Source organism: Hyperolius riggenbachi, chromosome 2, assembly GCF_040937935.1.
Source record: "Hyperolius riggenbachi isolate aHypRig1 chromosome 2, aHypRig1.pri, whole genome shotgun sequence".
Lineage (NCBI taxonomy): Eukaryota > Metazoa > Chordata > Amphibia > Anura > Hyperoliidae > Hyperolius > Hyperolius riggenbachi.
This window is the reverse complement of record NC_090647.1, coordinates 534395359-534415368: the sequence shown is the minus strand read 5'-3', so window position 1 is coordinate 534415368 and position 20010 is coordinate 534395359. Positions and strand designations below refer to the sequence as shown.

Genomic DNA, 20010 nt, shown 5'->3' with positions numbered 1-20010 from the left:
TCACCGGCCACTGGCATTAGGAGGCCCCCCTTGGCTATGGGCCCCATAGCAGCCGCTATGGCTACTATGTTGATCCCTACGGCACTGTATTAGCGCAATCCATTACAGAATCACTGTCATAACTCCTCAGACTGGGAAAGGTATTTGCGCAGCCATGCCAAGCAATGGCAAAGCACAGCGCAGGCCACGAAGAGCTGAACTTTCCCATTTTGATAAATCGACCACTTTAGCCCTCAGCAGAACGCCAGAGTGATGAATGAACACAGAGCCCTGCCTGCGCTCATTATGGCTGTCCTCTCCTCGGCTCGCAGTCTAGCGCTGAGCCTGACTGGAGATTAAGAAAATATTTAGCTAACCAAAAAGGGCACCATTTACGTAATACCTCATGTATTCTGGGCTTGCAGGGCCGCAGCCATTATAGCAGCCTATCTCATGCTACATACTGTATTTCATTTAAGGCAAGCAGCACATTGTTTATCTTGTTGTATGTTTTTGGCCGATCTCCACCGGCGGCGAGGGGAGCGCGTCCAGCTGTCTGAGCGTACGGCAATCAGGCTTATTCTCCCAGTACCTCTATTGTGTGTCTGTCCGTATAAAGTACATTCCGTGGCACGCCGGAGTTTTTAAACATTTACACCACGGATCGTCTTACATTAATATCAAAGTCAGTGGAGATAATTTGTCAGTGTCAAGTCGTCGTGTTATTGTAGTTTCCATGTTAAACTGACGTTTTGTTATAACAGTTTACATTCTTTCTCTGCCACTGCAGTGATCGGTTATGTAACAGACATGTTCTATTTCCTGTAGGGTCTCCTAAACTCGCACGTTAAAGGACCACTGTCGCAAAAATTGTTAAATACATGAAAACACATAAATAAAAAGTGCATTTCTCCCAGATTAAAATGTTCTATAAGTTAAGCTTTTCCTATGTTGCTGTCACCTACAGTAGGTAGTAGAAATCTGACAGAACTGACAGGTTTTGAACTAGCCCGTCTCCTCATGGGGGATTCTCAGGGTTTTCTTTACTTTCAGTGAAAAGTAGTGAATGGGCAGCACGGTGGCGTAGTGGTTAGCACTCTCGCCTTGCAGTGCTGGGTCCCTGGTTCAAATCCCAGCCAGGTCAACATCTGCAAGGAGTTTTTATGTTTTCCCCGTGTCTGTGTGGGTTTCCTCCGGGCACTCCATTTTCCTCCCACATCCCAAAAACATACAGATAAGTTAATTGGCTTCCCCCTAAATTGGCCCTAGACTACAATAAATACACTACACGATACATACATAGACATATGACTATGGTAGGGTTTAGATTGCAAGCCCCTCTGAGAGACAGTTAGGCCTTGTTTCCACTATCGCGAATCCGCATGCGTCTTGCGTATGCGGATTCGCATAGACAATATAAGTGAATGGGCCTGTTTCCACTTATGCGTCTGCAGGAGCGTTTTATTGTGCGGGGAAAATCTGCACGGAACACCCTGCAGAATTCGCCTGCGTGTGGTATGCAGGCGAATCGCACACAATGTATTTAATAGGGAAATCGCATGCGTTTTCCCCATGCGGTTTTTGCAGCGAATTCGCATAGGTACCAGTGTAAATTCACACAGGCAGTGACATGGTTAAAATCGCATATACCCTCACCTATGCGAATTCGCGGCAAAAAACGCACAGGGAATCGCATCCGCATGCGATTTCACCAGCGGTGGAATCCAGGCGATTCCGCACCGCAATAGTGGAAACGAGCCCTTAGTGACAAGACAATATACTCTGTACAGCGTTGCGTAATATGTCGGCGCTATATAAATACTAGAATAAATAATGGCAGTTGCTTATTCTAACTGCCAGAATAGTGTGCAAACCAGTAGGAGGGACGGCCTGCATCTTTGAATAGATCCTCTTCAAGGAGTGCTTTTGTAAAGAAAAATGAAATACTGAGAATCCCCCATGAAGAAATGAACTAGTCGAAAACCTGTCAGTTCCATAAGATTTCTACTTCTTACTGTAAGTGACAGCAACATAGGAGAAAAGTAATTTATGGCTCATTTTACTCCGGTAGAAACATACTTCTTATTTGTATGTGTTTACGTGTATTTTACATTTTCCAACTTTCCCAACAGTGGTCCTTTACAGTTTGAAAGGTTGTATGTGGCGTGTTGTGCCGTTCATGATGTCTGTTATGAGAGATTTACAATGTAAAGCTGTTTATAGGCACACACTGGTAGTCAGCAGTAAAGAAGCAACTTATTTTTGGTTCCACGGCAACCGGCGATTATCCGCTCTCCCATAGACCGCAATATTAGAGGTAAACTGAACAGAGTAAAATTATTTTAAATAAATACATGATGTACCTGCAAATTAATATTACATACTTACCTCACCAGCAGTTCCTCTCAGAAGCTCACCATTTTGTGCTTATAACAATTCCTTCCAGTTCTGACAATATTTTGTTAGAACTGAAATATATCAGTTGCTGTCAGTTATAACTGAAATAACAACTGTGCAAGGTAATGTCCATGTTTCCCTATTGCTCAAGTGGGCGATATTACAGTTTAACAGTGTGCTGGACAGGAAGCTGTTACTGGGTCATCACCATTTTTAAATTGGAAGACGGTGAATTCCATAGATCGCAGTGGACAAACAGGATGTAGGAGAGGAGAAAGAGATTGATGAGTAGACTACATGGGAGGTAAGTATGACCTGTGTATGTTTATTTTGACTTAATTTTCAGTTCAGGGCACTGGGGAGGTGTATGTCATAGACTACAATTTCAACTATGGGGCAACAGGGAGGTAGTTTTTGGTGCAAGGACTTCAGTAAGTGGCACAATTGGTACAGAGACAGAGAGCATCACAAGTCTTCGGGAAGCATCCAGCTAGCGGTGAAAGGGAGGTTCAGTTTTGTGTGGCGATTTTGGCCTAACGATAAGTTAGGCTTTTCAATATAAAGGGTGGAGTTAGGCTAATCGGTAAGAAAGTTAGTGTTAAGCTTATTGGCTGAAGGTAATACTTGAGGGTTCAGGCACACAAAAAGAAGGAGAGGTATGGTTGGCTTACCTCTCCTAAAGATCTCAAAATAGTCAAAGTATCTTGATATTCTTTTCAAAGGATTATTTCACACAGTAGGTTCATGACAACGCATTTTATGGGTTTTCCCGCTTCCTCAGGACAACAGCCAGACAGACTTCAGTCAGAAACATCTGATCTGCATGATTGTTCAGGGTCCACGGCTAAGAATATAAAGGCTTGTACATACTGCGAGACTTCTGTTGCTTGGCAAAGATGGGTACTCGTTCCCTTGGGTAAGCTGATGCTGTTGCTATGGGGGGGGGGGGGGGGGGGGGGTTGCGAGAGAGTGAGTGGTCGAATGAGGAAGCAGAGTCCTCATGCAGGGAGAACAAACGATTATTTCTCGTTCAGCATTTGGGATTCCTACTGGATCTTTAGCAGATGTCGGACAGCCGATGTACACATACGGTATTGACTCACAATTCTCAGCTGAGGTAGTCCTTATTGTCCGCTTTGGCCGAGTTCAAACCAGCGTGTACACTCAACTTTATAGGCGGAGAATCAGCAGGAAACTGGTATTGTTTAGAAGGAAATAAATATGGCAGCCTCCATATCCCTCTCACTTCAAGTGTCCCTTAAAGTGCACCGGGGACAATGGGCATAGAAGAATTTTTTTTAATTACCTGGGGCTCCTTCCAGCCCCACGAACTCCATGAGCTCTCTCGCCGTCCTCCCTGGCCGCTTCCCATTAGTAAGGCTTCAGTCGTGTCCGTTGGGCTGCATTGCGATCTTGCTCCTGTCGCAGGGAGTGTTCTGCGCCTGCACACTACTACCTGTGCAGGCGCAGAATACTCCAAGCAACAGGAGCACCAATGCGCAGCCTAACTGAAGCCTTACTAAAGGAAAGGATTGCAGACAAACGGAGCCGCCTGGGAGGACAGTGATGGAGCCCATGGAGTTCATGGACTTGGAGGAAGGCCCAGGTAAGTATGATTCTATGCCCATTGTCTCAGGTACACTTTAATTAAGGAACACCTAAAGTGAGAGGGATATGGAGGCTGCCATAATTATTTCCTTTTAACCATCTAACGACCGTGTCACGCCGATTGTGAATGTGGCGGCAGCCCCAGGACCGCCTTACGCCGCTTGGCGTAAAGTCCTGGGGTGGGGATTTGCAGGAGATCGCACACGCCGCATCTCTGCTTGAATGATGGAGCTCTGCTCTGTCATCAGTCTCCCAGCCACCTCTGGAGGCACAAAGACGATCAGCTGTCATAGGCTGATGCCAATGACAGCCGATTGATGTGATTGGCTGGCGGAGGGAGGCAGGGGCAGATAGAAAAAATAATAGTAATATTTATATATAAAAAAAAAAACATCCTAGGAACGATCTGAGCCCACCAACAGAAAGATCTGTCGGTGGGCAGAAAAAGGGGGGGGGGAATCACTTGTGTGCTGAGTTGTACTGCCCTGCAACGAGGCCTTAAAGCTGCAGTGACCGAAATCGTAAAAATTGCCTGGTCACTAGGGGGTGTAAGCCTACGGTCCTCAAGAGGTTAAACAATACAAGTTCCGTTTGTCACTACGGTTGTCCTTTAACTACATGCAATAGTTTTGTAGCTTGTTGGAAAGTCTCTATGCGAGTGGATGTGATTGGCTGACTTGCCTGCAGAGCTGCGTGGAGCGCATCCTCTTATATTGTGCGTGCCACCTCCACCTGTCCGCCTGGTGCGCAGGGGAGCGCGGACAGGTCTCTCGTTCTCAGGCTGCTCGGTTTTCAGTCACTTATAGGCCGCTATGCAGTCATCCTATAGAAATGCCTAATCAGCAGAACAAGCCACAATAGATTTTTATTTAGAAACAAACGTAATGGGAGTCAGGACAATATCCTGCTGTGCACATGGCCAAGAGCTGACATCATGTCCACATGTCAGTGTGCGTTTCTCCCACTCCGGGCTACAGAGAGACATCTTTGTAAATGGCTAGAATATTGGCCTCTCCTAGCCAGCGTTTCTTGGCTTATAATTGAAAGCAGATAGAGTTCATGTGGAAAGGTTACGCTGTAACAAAAGTGCAATGTCTGGCGTCAGCGCGAGAACGTACGGCTTGACTGGCAGCTATTGGAAGCCTAGTTCAAAGAAATATATTATCTGCTATTTTTCATTACTTCAGATATTATTCCTGCCTTAAAAGCTTAATAACGCCGTGATTTACGGCACTTCTGATGCACCGGGGCCTGTGACAGTATGGGATTTCAAAATAAAAGTTGTTTTTTTTTAACCTTATGTTTTTTGTTTTGTTTTAGGCTGGTTTCACATTGGGGCGTTACAGGCGCACGTTAGAGCAGCCTGTAACGCAGCCCAACACACAGTGATGAAAAATCAATGGGCTGTTCACAGTGCCCACGTTGCGTTACAGTGTAACGCTGGACGTTCCATGAAAGTGCAACATGCTGTGCGTTCTACGCGGTTTTAGCTGCGTTACACTGTTTGCACATGCTCAGTAATGTTGTTTTATTGTTTTTTGTGTGCAGGAGAGGAGGAAGGGAGAGTCCGCTATTTTGCCTAGCCACATGGCTAATTAATATTCACTGCACTGCAATGCCGGTTCTCTTTCTGCTAGCAATGATTCATATGAATCATTCTCGGTTCTCTGCCTGCTAGCAATGATTCATATGAATCATTCTCGGTTCTCTTCCTGCTAGCAATGATTCATATGAATCATTCTCGGTTCTCTTCCTGCTAGCAATGATTCATATGAATCATTCTCGGTTCTCTGCCTGCTAGCAATGATTCATATGAATCATTCTCGGTTCTCTGCCTGCTAGCAATGATTCATATGAATCATTCTCGTTTCTCTTCCTGCTAGCAATGATTCATATGAATCATTCTCGGTTCTCTTCCTGCTAGCAATGATTGAATCATTCTCGGTTCTCTGCCTGCAAGCAATGATTCATATGAATCATTCTCGGTTCTCTGCCTGCTAGCAATGATTCATATGAATCATTCTCGGTTCTCTTCCTGCTAGCAATGATTCATATGAATCATTCTCGGTTCCCTGGCTGCTAGCAATGATTCATATGAATCATTCTCGGTTCCCTGCCTGCTAGCAATGATTCATATGAATCATTCTCGGTTCTCTTCCTGCTAGCAATGATTCATATGAATCATTCTCGGTTCTCTGCCTGCTAGCAATGATTCATATGAATCATTCTCGGTTCTCTTCCTGCTAGCAATGATTCATATGAATCATTCTTGGTTCCCTGGCTGCTAGCAATGATTCATATGAATCATTCTCGGTTCTCTGCCTGCTAGCAATGATTCATATGAATCATTCTCGTTTCTCTTCCTGCTAGCAATGATTCATATGAATCATTCTCGTTTCTCTTCCTGCTAGCAATGATTCATATGAATCATTCTCGTTTCTCTTCCTGCTTGCAATGATTCATATGAATTATTCTCGGTTCTCTTCCTGCTAGCAATGATTGAATCATTCTCGGTTCTCTGCCTGCTAGCAATGATTCATATGAATCATTCTCGGTTCTCTTCCTGCTAGCAATGATTCATATGAATCATTCTCGGTTCTCTTCCTGCTAGCAATGATTCATATGAATCATTCTCGGTTCTCTGCCTGCTAGCAATGATTCATATGAATCATTCTCGTTTCTCTGCCTGCTAGCAATGATTCATATGAATCATTCTCGGTTCCCTGGCTGCTAGCAATGATTCATATAAATCATTCTCGGTTCTCTGCCTGCTAGCAATGATTCATATGAATCATTTTTGGTTCTCTTCCTGCTAGCAATGATTCATATGAATCATTCTCGGTTCTCTGCCTGCTAGCAATGATTCATATGAATCATTCTCAGTTCTCTGCCTGCTAGCAATGATGATTCATATGAATCATTCTCGGTTCTCTGCCTGCAAGCAATGATTCATATGAATCATTCTCGGTTCCCTGGCTGCTAGCAATGATTCATATGAATCATTCTCGGTTCTCTTCCTGCTAGCAATGATTCATATGAATCATTGCCGGTTCTGTCGAGCGAAAACGGCACACCAAGAGCCGCATAACGCAGCTCTATGTAGCGTCCACCTTTAGCACAACCGTGCGTTGCGTTAGGGGAACGTTATGCGACCTTAACCTCTTGACGACCAGCTAACGCCGATTGGTGTAAACTGGTCGTCTGCGGCCTTTCCATGTCAGTTCACGGAGGGTGTCTCCGTGAACAGCCGGAGAGCCGCCGATCGCGGCTCGCCGGCAAAATGTAAACAGGCGGGGAAGAAATCCCCGCTGTTTACATCATACGTAAGGCAGATCGGCGATCCTCGGCCTCTGATTGGCCGGGGATCGCCGGCATATGAAGCCTATCTTTCAATGCGCAGGACGGAAATCCGTCCTGCGCAGCTCACAGGGGGAGGGAGAGGGAGCGGTAGAGATGGCGGAGAACGCTGCGGAGGGGGGCTTTTAAGAGCCCCCCCCCCCCTCCGCTAAGCAAATGCAGCCGGCGGCGATCAGACCCCCCCAGCAGGACATCCCCCTAGTGGGGAAAAAAGAGTGTCTCCATGAACAGCCGGAGAGCCTCCGATCGCGGCTCGCCGGCAAAATGTAAACAGGCGTGGAAGAAATCCCCGCTGTTTACATCATACGGCGCTGCTGCACAGCAGCGCGTAAGGCAGATCGGCGATCCTCGGCCTCTGATTGGCCGGGGATCGCCGGCATATGATAGGCTGAAGCCTATCCTTCAATGCGCAGGACGGAAATCCGTCCTGCGCAGCTCACAGGGGGAGGAAGCGGGAGAGACGGCGGAGAACGCTGCGGAGGGGGGCTTTGAAGAGCCCCCCCCCCGCTAAGCAAATGCAGCCGGCGGTGATCAGACCCCCCCAGCAGGACATCCCCCTAGTGGGGAAAAAAGGGGGGGGTAGTCTGATCGCCCTGCTGCACTCCTGATCGGTGCTGCGGGCTGTAGAGCCCACGCAGCACCGATCAGTGAAAAATCCCCTGGTCGGCAAGTGGTTAATGTCCCCTGCAACGCAATGTCCCACTGTGTAAGAGCCCTTAAAGTGGACTTGAACTCTTGCACTGGACAGAAGGCAAACAATGAGAAATCCACCCTGTATGTATTTAGAGAGTTTAGCCTGTCTAATTCCCCCTCATCTGTGACTAGTCACTAATTGTAATTTGATCTCTCAGTTGTGTCAGCTGACTGCCACGGCAGATGAGCTCATTTGAAAGCACAGGATGTTAACAATATGTCTGCTTCCGTGAAAGCAGGAAGTAGACACCCTGCAGATTTATTGCAGAATTTGTATGAGCTGTAGCAAAGAAATGTTTTTCTTTAAAAGTTATTATGCCATTGCTTATCTTTTAGAACAGAGGGGAAATTCTGAGTTCAGGTCTGCTTTAAGGATCGGTACTGCAGGTAAAATTGCACATGAAATTCCATGTTGTGTTTCGGCAGGGTGATCATAGTGATAAAACATATGCATTTTATTATTTGTGAACATTTTCCCTTGGCTACAACTAAAGTGGACCTGAACTCAGAATGAACCTCTCTACTCTAAAAGATAAGTAACAGCATAAAATGTCCTTTAAAGAAAAACATTTCTTTGTTATATCTGATAGAAATCCTGCAATGAATCTGCAATGTGTTTAATTCCTGCTTTCATGAAAGCAGACATGGGGTTAACATCCTGTGTATACAAATTAGCTCCTCTGCTGATTGCTGAGATTACTGAGCTGACACTGCTTAGAGATTAAATTACAGTTGTGAGTAGTCACAAATGAGAGGGAATGAAACCGGGCTAAGCTTTCTAAATACATACTGGGTGCATTTCTCTGTCTACCTTCTGTCCTGTGCAAGAGTTCAGGGCCACTTTAACCACTTCGCATCCAGACCTTGTTTCCCACTTATGGACCAGAGCAGTTTTGATATCGTAGCTATGTCCTTATTTAATCAGAAATAACTTTATCCCTACTTATGACACAGAAATTAAACATATATTGTTTTCTAGGAATTTTAATGGAAAAACAAGGAAAAAAGAGAAAAAACACATTATTTCTCAGTTTTACCAACTTCAGTTTAAAATAAAAAGTGCTACTGTAGATAAAAAAACACAAATTTTGTTTGGCTATTCTTACCACTTATCACAAAACTTAGATTATGTTCCGGTCACAATTTATGGTGAAGATATCTGATTCTGAAATAATGCTACAGTGTGTGTTTTTCACTATGAACTGAGAAAATAAAAGTATTTTTAATGGCAACAATCAATCTCAGGAAACCTATTCCCATTCTCCAATTAGTGCTGCATCAGATAGTGCCAAACGTGCACAGGAGCAACCTCAATCCTGCACAGCACTGCTTCTGCTACAAAGATGTATATCTACGACCTCGTAGCTTAGATGAAGGCTGCGTCCACACTAGGTCCGGAAACGTATCCGTGGCTGCGTTTTTCAAACCTGATGAAAAACGGAGTCCCGGATACTAATGTTTAAAATAGCAGCCAGCCTCACCCAAGTAAAAAACGGATCCGTCTGCGTTTGCGGGGATCCGTTTTCAAAACCTGAACGGAAGGTCCGGACCTGCTGCATTTTCACGCAACGGATCAGGACCACGGATACATGCAGGGGGTAGTGAAAGTAATGAGAAAACGCATCTCCAGCTCCACAGGCAAAAAACGGATGTGAAAACGGATAGCCTGAGCTTTATGATTGGCCCAAAAAAATCCTCCCACTCCTTCCTAATGATGGAGACGTTTTCTGTCAGGGAAAAACCTGAACGGAAACTGATACAAAACTGATGCAAAACTGATGCACTTTCATCAGTTTGCAGTACGGTGGTACTTCCCCTAATCTTCCCCGGATCTGGACTGCAGTGTCCGTCCTGCATCTGTGTCTAGTGTGGACCTAGCCGAAGTCACAGAGGATGTAGATATACTGCAGTGGTGGATAAAGTGGTTGAAGAGACTCAGAGATGACGAGTCTTCCTGCTGTTTTTTTACTTACCCGGGGCTTCCTCCAGCCCCATAAGCATGGATGTGTCCCTCGCCGTCCTCCTGCAATCTCCCGTTCAGCTGTCGTTAACTGCCGGTACGAGGCTCAGTTGGACTCAGTCTGGCTGAGTGACGTCAGCCAGGCCTTCTGCACATGCGTAGAAGGTCCGTCGCTGACGTCACTGAGCTGCTTACTGGGGCTCACCGCGGCTGAACAGGAGACCGCAGTAGGACGGCGAGGGACACATCCATGTTTATGGGGCTGGAGGAAACCCTGGGTAAGTAAAAAAAAAACGCAGTTAGACTCAGCTCTGAGTCTCTTTAAGTATAGCTGGACTCTGCATGTCTTTTTTTCTTTTTATGTGTACCTGAAGTGACATGATGAGATAGACATAGTTATGTACAGTACTAAGCACACAAATAACTAGGCTGTGTTTCTTGTCTTCTTTTTCTGCCTGAAAGAGTTAACTTTCAGGTATGCAAATTAAGGTTGCCATACATCTATAGACCGGCCAATCAACCATCATATTTGATAATTATTATTGAATCTGATGAAAATCACTGCCACTAAAAGCATGCCCGTTTGACAATTTGACCAATTTTGGTTGGAAATTGGTCACGTGTATCGATCGGACATGTTGGGAAATCATGGGCCGACGTGCTCAATCGAGTGCGGGTCATTAAGGGAGCGTGATAATCGCAAATGATGAACGTCAATGAAACCCCCGGCCGCTGTCACCCCTTATGTTTGATGCCAGAGCAGGGATAAAGGTCCTCCAGCACCCAAGGCTGAGACACCAAAGTGCGCCCCTCCATCCCTCCCACCCCAGCTGTCACACACTGATTGCTATTAGACTAAGAGGCGCCACAGGGCCCACAACCTCCCCAACACCTTAATATCTAGTTATCTGGCTTGCAGTCACTGCCATGTATCCCCTTTTTTCTTATTTCTTTCTGATTCATACACAATTAGGAATGACAGCTGAATGAATTGTGCGCCCCCTCCTACACTGCGCCCTGAGGCTGGAGCCTCTCCAGCCTATGCCTCGGCCCGGCCCTGATGCCCTCCCACCGGTGCCCATGCAGTTTTACTTTACCTGTCACTCCCTCCTCGCTGAGCATCCATGGCCCATTTCTGCATTATGGCCCCACGTGACTACCGGCATATAGCATGTGGGGCGCATGTGTGACGTCGCCCATGCGCACCAAGTGCTATAACACCTGCAACCACATGGGGGCACAAATGCCTCAGTACAATGAGGACAGCAGACAGGTAAAGTATAAAGTGCACAGGCATCGGGGGGGCATAAAACATTAGGGGGCAGCATCACAATGCGATTCCTGAAAGGTCTTATGCTGAAATTGATCGGCCTGCGGTTTATGTCAGCCAACACTTCTCTCTCGGATCAGATTCATTCAGAGAGATTTCTGACTCTTGGTCGATCGGCCGCCAAAATTGTTAGATGTATGGGCTACCTTAGCAATTTCTCTTCACACCAGTTGGGCTAAAACGTAACCCTCACTGATAAGGAATTTCATCCATAAAACCCTTGCCTGGCAGGGGATAGATAAAAAAGGTCAATAGCTCATGTATTTTAGCTCTGGGACAAGACAGTATCAGTCATACAAGACAGTATTATGATTGAACCAACTTTTTTAGCTTTTAAAAAGAAAATGAAACCATAAGATTCTAAAAGTAAAATTTCAGGAGTAGGAGGGTGGATACAATTGTTTATCTCAACAGTTTATATTCATCTCCTTTTAAATAAAAGGCATTTGTATGTCCTCCTTTTAAGCGATTAGCTACATAGCTTTAAATTATGTTCACTGTATGAAACTTGGCCAAAGTGGCTATTGAAGACCACCATGACCAAGAATCTAGCATGCTAATTGCAGCTACAGCAGGACCCAGAGTATAATTTGGGCGCGGACAAAGTTATTATTATTTTAGTATTTATATAACGCCGGCATCTTCCGCAGCACTGTACAGAGTATATTGCCTTGTCACTTAAAGAGAAACCTTAACCAAGAATTGAACTTCATCCCAGTCAGTAGCTGATACCCCCTTTTACATGAGAAATCTATTCCTTTTCACAAACTGATCCTCGGGGGCCTCTGTATGGCTGATATTGTGGTGAAACCCCTCCCACAGTGTGATGTCAGGACCATGGTGCCTTGTTGCATTGTGGGAAATTACAGCTGTTTCCAACTGCCAAAAAAGCAAGCAGCATCTCCTTCCAGTGATATCACTTGCCAGCAGAAAAATGTCAACATATAATGTCAGAATGTAAATCAGGGACCGGAAAGGTTTTGCAATGGGCAAAACCTGACTAAGTAATTTATACATAATTGTAAAAATGAAGCACTTTTTTATTACATTATTTTCACTGGAGTTCCTCTTTAACTGTCCCTCAGAGGGACTCACAATGTAATCCCTACCATAGTCCTATGTCTATGTGTAATGTATGTATCGTGTAGTCTATGTATAGTCTAGGGCCAATTTAGGGGGAGGAAATTAACTTATCTGTATGTTGCTGGGATGTGAGGGAACCCAAACAGACACAGGGAGAACATACAAACTCCGTGCAAATAGTGCCCTGGCTGGGATTCAATACGGGGACCATGCAATGCAAGAGCGCTAACCACTACACCACCGTGCTGCCCACAAGTTGTGAAGACAAAGGGGACAGGTTTGTGCGAGGCATAGGGATAACAGACGGGATAGATTCAGGAGTAGCTAGGGAGATAATGTGCGTTAGGAGGAGGTAGAATGTATTCCCTCTCCCCAGCAATGTATCAGAATAGAGCCAGGCTGACTGTGATAAGATTCATTACAGCAGAAACATTTATGATTATATTGGAATGCTTGCAATGCAAGGTCAGGATGCAGACTACATAATAAACACAGAACAGTGGGTAAATAAAATTTGATTTTATGGCGGACAATCCCGTTAAGATGTAATGAGGCCTTAGGCAAGGTAGTAGATTGTGAGCCTCCTTGTGGTTCTTTTGGTAAGCTGAAGTCCAGTAGGCCGCAAGCACCTGCCTAGGGTGCCTGGTGGATGGTCCAGCTCTGGTCAGTGGGTTGCGCACTACATACTGTATACAGCCTGACAGCAGCAGCCGGAGCAGTGAGTGGAACGGGTCACCACATGCACATTTGCAGGCAGACACATTTTTCCTCTAAAACAAGAGAATGGGACTGTCTCTCCTCACACGAGTTCTGCAATAAACGAGCTCCAGTTACCTCACACATTGGCTCCTCATAGATGTCTTCTTGCCATTGCGTAGCATTGGATTGGATAGCGTCTCTCTGGAGGGCCTCTAAAACCCGTTTTGGAGTCACGAAGCCGTATCGAGCCTCCAGCAGAGCCAGGTCAATTTTCTCAGCCTTAAGCACAGATATGACTTCATCTCGTGCCTGGAGTAAAAAAAAAAAGGAAAATCTGTGTTACTGACACTCAGAAGACCTGCTTTCCTCACTCCCTTGTTATTTCAAGCATCTCTCACAATATAAAATGTCACTTAGCATGGCCAAGCTGAGAGCTGTGTACTGTCAGAGCGCAGGTGTCTGCTGATGTCTGAGAAACCTCCTGTAGGCTTCACCTCAGTATCTCCAGAGTTATTGGAGTACAGTATATACTCTTGTATAAGCTGACACCCCCCCCCCGCCCCCCAAACACACATACGCACACACACACACACACACACACACACACACACACACACACACACACACACACACACACTTTTACCTTAAAAAAACTTAAAAAATGTTTGACCCGAGTATAAGCCAGGGGTGACAAAAGCCACAACACCCCTCACAGCCATTGCCGACCACAACCATATATTAGAAAAGCAGCATAAATTCAGCAGATTGCAATAATAAGCTAGAACATAGGCCTGCAATGGGGATGGACAATGCAAATAACTGTTGCAAAGTTTAAGCTGGATGAGATAATGCAAGGAATACTGAGCCACATAGTCATATATTTAAAACTTGATGTAGGACACTCTCCTTGTATGCCTTTCAAGGCTACAACTCCAGATGAGGTTAGCTGGGACCTTCTATGGAAATGTCAAGTGTTTGGTCTCCCTCAGGGGATGCACCACTGCGCATATAGTGGGGGCACTGTGGGGGTTACTCAAAGAGAAGTGACTCTAGTATAAGCTGAGACCCCCACTTTTGGGCCACTTTTTTTGGCCCACAAATTAGGCTTATACTCGAGTTAATACAGTATACTATGAAATGTCACTTGGAAGGATAACAGTAGCTGCTGTTGCTCTGCAGAGGTGCATATATCACTTACCTGTGATTGGCAGCTGTCAGAGGGGGCAGGGCTCCTGGCAGCCAATGGATGCTGATTCCCCCTCACATCTCAGGTGATGCTGTCAGTTTCTCTCACCTTCTGTCAGGACTAGCTGGGTTGACCCCTCCTGCCCTCCTTATTTTCTTTTGGAATGGCATACGGACTATCCAATGGACTATTATATGCTTATGCCTTTACTGGCCATGAAAGTTGCTCACTATGGTTGGCGGGCTATTTGGACTACATGAAGTTTTATTATTAACTTGAGTCTAAAGATTGAATTTTAGGCCCAGTTCATACTGGCTTTAAAGAAAACCGTCCTTTCACAGATCGGAACGGATCCTAATGAATGCAAATGGATCCAATGTTAACCTATGGATCCGTTCACATCAGTCCGTTCTTACGGATCCGTTCCGCACGATCCACTGAACTGAAATCCACCGAGCAAGTTTCCTGCTGCAGCTATTTTTCCGGACCGCTGAGCCCAGCGGAACGGAAGCGGAAGCTGAAGCACTTTATTGGGAGCTATGAGAGAATCGAACGTTTCTGCACGCCAGTGAAGAAACGGACCGTTCTAAGAGGCAAAATCTACTTTGGTGATGGGGGGAGGGGGGGTGTGGGGAAACAGAACAGAAGCAGCGTAACGAAAATGGAGTAAAAACGAATCCGATCAACTGGTAATTAGATCCGTTTTCACGGATCCGTTTGCCACTCCCAACGCAAGTGTGAACCAGGCCTTATTGAGTTGATGAATAATAATTTTAGAGTGAGTTATGTTGATATTGCTATTTTATATTTTTCCCGAATAAAGTCCCATGTGGTCCTCTCCTCAATATCTCCAAAGTCGTTGGAGTATACTATAAAATGTCACTGTGAAGGTGCGCATACACATCCAATTTTGCCGCTTCAATGTAGTATGAGAGGCAACAGATTTTAAATACTATGAACAGATTGTAAAGCCTGGTACACACTTTCAGTTATGATTGGCTAATTACTGACCAATTTTATGACCTCTATGTAGTATGAGGGTCAATAGATATTGAATAGTATGAGCAGATTGTGTAGGTCAGTGTTGGCTAACCTTGGCACTCCAGCTGTGACAAAACTACAAATCCCATCATGCCTCTGCCTCCCCGAGTTATGCTTAGAGCTGTCAGAGCATTGCAATGCCTCATGGGACTTGTAGTTCCACCACAGCTGGAGTGCCAAGGTCATCACTGGTGTAGGTAACCCACATAATACCTGGAAGTGGTAAAGTTGGTCAGTGGTTGGCCAATCATAATTGAAAGTGTGTACCAGGCTTAATGCTTGCTACACACCATGCAGTTTCCCTTCAGGGCCCTTCACACGGGGGCGGTGCGTTGTGGCAAATTGCTGCACTGCTACCGCAGCCTAATGTAACCCTATGGGGAGGTTCATACTTCTAACGTTGTGGTGGGCTGTGCCGGAAGTGCCTAATCTAACGCTAGCTGAATTACGTTACCCTGCATGGCCCGTGGCGACCTGCACTGGCCCAGAAGTCATGTTACTCCATAGCGATGCAGGTTTTTTTAAACGGCATTGCGACGTTGCTGCGCGCATGCGCAGAAGTGTATTATTACAATACACTTCTGCATACCCGAAGCTGGAAGTGCCCGCAAGCCCATGTCAGTTCCTGATTGGCTAGTGACCAGACAGGGAACACCGTGTAGTGGCGGCCTGTTGTTGGCGGGACGATGCCGTGCGGTTTGTAGTGTGAAACCAGCCTCAGACAGGTCAAATCGATTATTTCCGACAAGTCCAATCTGATTTCCAATCGTTTTTCTGATCAATTTTGTACAGACGGAAAATTGGTCAGAAAAACGATCGGAAATCAGATTGGACTTGTCGGAAATAATCGATTCGACCGGTATGAGGCTGGTTTCACACTACAAACTGGCAGTAATCAATCCAAAATCAGATTGGACTTGTCATTCTGACGGGAAATTGCATGGTGTGGACCAGGCATAAGGATGCATACACACATCCAATTTTCAACTTAGATTACCGGGACAAGAAAAACCCGTAAATCGTAATCGATGTCCAATCGCTAGCATTTACAAATCTCTTTAAAAAATGCTGGAAATCCCTAGCCAAAGGCCTTGTTCACATTGCGCTCCGTTCACGTTGGCAGTTTTTGAGTAGTTTTTTTTTTTTATATTGCTTTGCGTTGGATGTTTTTGTTAAGTGCTTTTCTAAGCGCTTTTGCAGAGCGATTGCGTTTGAGAACTCCTTGATCTGGAAAAGAATAATTACAATGGGCTTGATTCACAAAGCGGTGCTAACAGTTAGCATGCTGGTGAAAAGCCCTTTATCACGCCTAAACTCAGTTTAGGTGTGATAAGTTTAGGTGTGATAAGTTTAGGTGTGATAAGTTTAGGCGTGATAACTATAGCATCAACTGGGTTAGCGCCGCAGTGCACAGCTGATCAAAAGTTTTGCGCTAGCAAAGTCTGGTGCACTTCGCATAGAGTTTAATGGCGCTGCTTTGCGTGCGGGACTTCTAAACTTATCACGCCTAAACTTATCACACCTAAACTGGCTTTTCACCAGCGTGGTGCAATGGTTATCACACCTAAAGTCTCTAACTGGGTTAGCAGCGCTTTGTGAATCGAGCCCACTGTATTTCTTCTTAAAAAACGCTCACGCAGTTGCTGCACAAAGCAATTTTGTGAGTGTTTTGCATTTTCCTTTACCTTCTAATAAAGTCGAATTGCCTCAAAAATGGCCCATGCACCGCTTATCTGAGCGGATCGGAAACGAACCGCTCATTTGTGAACCTTCTCATAGAGAATCATTGCACAAGAGCTTTCAGGGCGATTTTGAAAATTAACAGCACTTAAAAAATGTCAACAACGCCCCTAGTGTGAATGAGCCCTCAGTGCTTGCTATTTCCAGCGGGCCCTATCAGAGATGGTAAACGTTATTTCTCTGTTTTCGGCTTCCAGCTGGATGCGACTCGAGCGCGATATAAAGAGTGCCTTTATATATCTGGCAGCTGAATAAAGGAATGGCGTGTGAGAGGACTGCTGTGCTGCGCGGTAATAAAATATAAACATCGCTTCCCACAGGGCGGCCTAAACCTGATATTGTCCTCCCTGTCTGTGTGTGAGTGAGGATGTGCATACCATTAACATGCAATCATGACAGAAGCTGCACGTGTGATTTATGCGATCAGCCGGCCGCTGGCGAGCCAAACCCGTATGTATAATCCAAATATACGGCCTGTTTATTGCATAAAGCGTGAAATACGACTGACTTGCAGCTCTCCCTCCAGCACGCTGAGCAGGAACAGGAGGTCGTCCCGAGAGAGGTCATCTGCCTTTCTGCTTGAGGCCTTTTGTTTGCGCTCCGATTTGTGGCTTCGCAGGATAGTGTCCGTTTCCGCCACGTAGTCTCTGTGCTTCTTCCCCCTGTTCCGCTTTATGGTGTCCGACTCGTCGTGGAGTCGCTGGTAGATCGCCGCTTGCTCGGAGGTCATCTCCTTGACTGGACAGTCCGTCGTGCCGTTAGTTTGGGAACGCATTTTTCAGAATGCTGCGAAAACATGAAATAAAAGGTATGGATGAGTTGCTGCGACAGTATAACAGAAATTTACTGTTGTCTGAGTTACTATAAGGCAGGGCTGTGGAGTCGGAGTCGGAGTCGTGGAGTCGGGCAATTTTGGGTGCCTGGAGTCGGAGTCGGGAAAAAATGCACCGACTCCGACTCCTAATGAATTTGTAACTGTAATTAAAATAGAAAATATGAAAAAATGTTCTATTTCTCAGATAATAGTCATTAAAAATAATGTATATATAAAGTATATATACAGTAATAGCTGTGCTTAGTCCACAAAAATGAAATAAACCAATCAAAATTGGTTACTTGTGCTGCTTTAATAAAGCAGTCCCCGTATTTTTAAGGTCAGATATACATATCTGATTGTGACTGTATATATGATGTGTACACAGGAATCTCTTATATATACTAAATAACATCTATGCTGTAAGAATAAAGCCTGATGTGTAGCTGTGTCACTAATAGAGATGGTCAATGAGATGGAAATAATTCTGCACTGATGCTGATTTATGCAAATGTATGCACTCCCTTTGCTGATGAAATCAAATAATTTGTTATGTTGTTAAAATTTTTGGTTTGGTGACTACAAATTAAAGGGTACCTGAGACGGATGAAAAGTAAAGTTTATATAAAGTAAAGTATACATAAGTGGGGCTTCCTCCAGCCCCGTTCAGGCTAATCAGTCCCTCGCTGTCCTCCACCACCCGGATCTTCTGATATGAGTCCTGGTAATTCAGCCAGTCAGCGCTGTCCGGCCGCATGCCGCTCCCACAGCTAGGAACATTCTGCACCTGCGCAATAGTGCTGCACAGGTGCAGTACGCTCCTGGCAGCGGAGTGTGTGCATGCGCACTACGCCCGACTGGCTCAAGTACCTGGACTTATAGCAGAAGATCCAGGTGGTGGAGGAGGACAACGAGGGACTGATTATCCTGAAGGCGGCTGGAGGAAGCCCCAGGTATGTATAAAACTTAAATTTCATCTGTCTCAGGTTTACTTTGTTACACAGTAGTACTATACTCTACATATGCACTCCCCACAGAGCTGCAGGGAATCCACTGAGAATGTTGTGCACATTGAACACAGAGGTGTTGTCTGTCACCCATAAACCTTGTTCAGATTGTGCATGAAGAATGTGTAAGGCCTCGTTCACATCTGCTGCGCTGAAAAACGTGTTAAAGCGCAGGGTAAAAAACGCATGCGCTTGTGCGCGCTTTAGTCCGCGTTTCTATGCGTTGCGCTGCGCTTCTTTAAAGCACGTTTTGCTTACTGTAGCAGCAGCAGTTGTCAATAAAACTTTGTTTTTGTATGTAAATGTATTTTTTTCTCCAATTAGGGGTAAAAAACGCATGCGCTTCTATGCGCTTGTACGCGCTTCTATGCGCTAAAAAACCGGACCCATTCACTTGCATTGCTGTGCGCTTTCCAGCTCAGCGCACAGAAATGCATGCAACACTACGTTTCTGTAACGCTGCTCAGCGCAGCGCATAGATGTGAACCAGCTACATTTAGTTACATGGAAAAATGAATACCTTGCTGATCGCACAGGGCAGTGCGCTGTGGAAAGCGCACAGAAACGGCCCTGATGTGAACGAGGCCTAATAGAGGAAGAATCTCCTCATTCCCCTGCAGAGTACCTGCACATCACTCTTACATGTACCCACACTTACATTGCCTAGGGCCTGATAGATGTTCTTTGTTCCGGTTTGTACCTTTTACAAGTACTCTTACCAAGGACTAGTTTTAGTCTAAAGGGAATAAATATAGTAGTCTACATATCCTTCTCACTTCAGTTGTCTTGTAAAATTCCTAAGCGTTGGCAGTTAAGAGACGAATTTCATGTTACATACTTTTAATCAACAAAATTGTAATATGCAAATTAGAGGAGTCGGAGTCGAGGAGTCGGAGTCTGTGGAATCCTAAACTGAGGAGTCGGAGTCGGTGGATTTTTGGACCGACTCCACAGCCCTGCTATAAGGCCCGGTTCACACTGGCAATTAAGTGGCAAACGGATCCGTGAAAATGGATCTGATTACCGCTTGATCAGATCCGTTTCCACTCAGCTACTTACGTTCCGTTTCTGCTCTGCTGCTTACGTTCCGTTTCCCCACATCCTCCCCAGACCCCC

At 45.3% G+C, this 20010-nt stretch overlaps 2 protein-coding genes across 4 annotated transcripts in view; one reads left to right on the top strand and one right to left on the bottom strand.

Annotated features, from left to right (window-relative positions):
* The window catches only part of CMSS1 (cms1 ribosomal small subunit homolog), a 426354-nt gene that overhangs the window by 215231 nt on the left and 191113 nt on the right, over positions 1-20010 (top strand). The window lies entirely within an intron of this gene.
* Positions 1-20010, bottom strand: part of FILIP1L (filamin A interacting protein 1 like) — a 381420-nt gene that overhangs the window by 199150 nt on the left and 162260 nt on the right. For both annotated transcript variants that reach the window (XM_068270686.1, XM_068270687.1), the window contains exons 2-3: positions 17582-17859; positions 13242-13415 (exon numbers count right to left, since the gene is read on the bottom strand). In XM_068270686.1, coding sequence (XP_068126787.1) covers positions 13242-13415; positions 17582-17848 — 441 coding nt within the window. In that variant the 5' untranslated portion in view covers positions 17849-17859. The remainder of the gene's footprint in view (positions 1-13241; positions 13416-17581; positions 17860-20010) is intronic.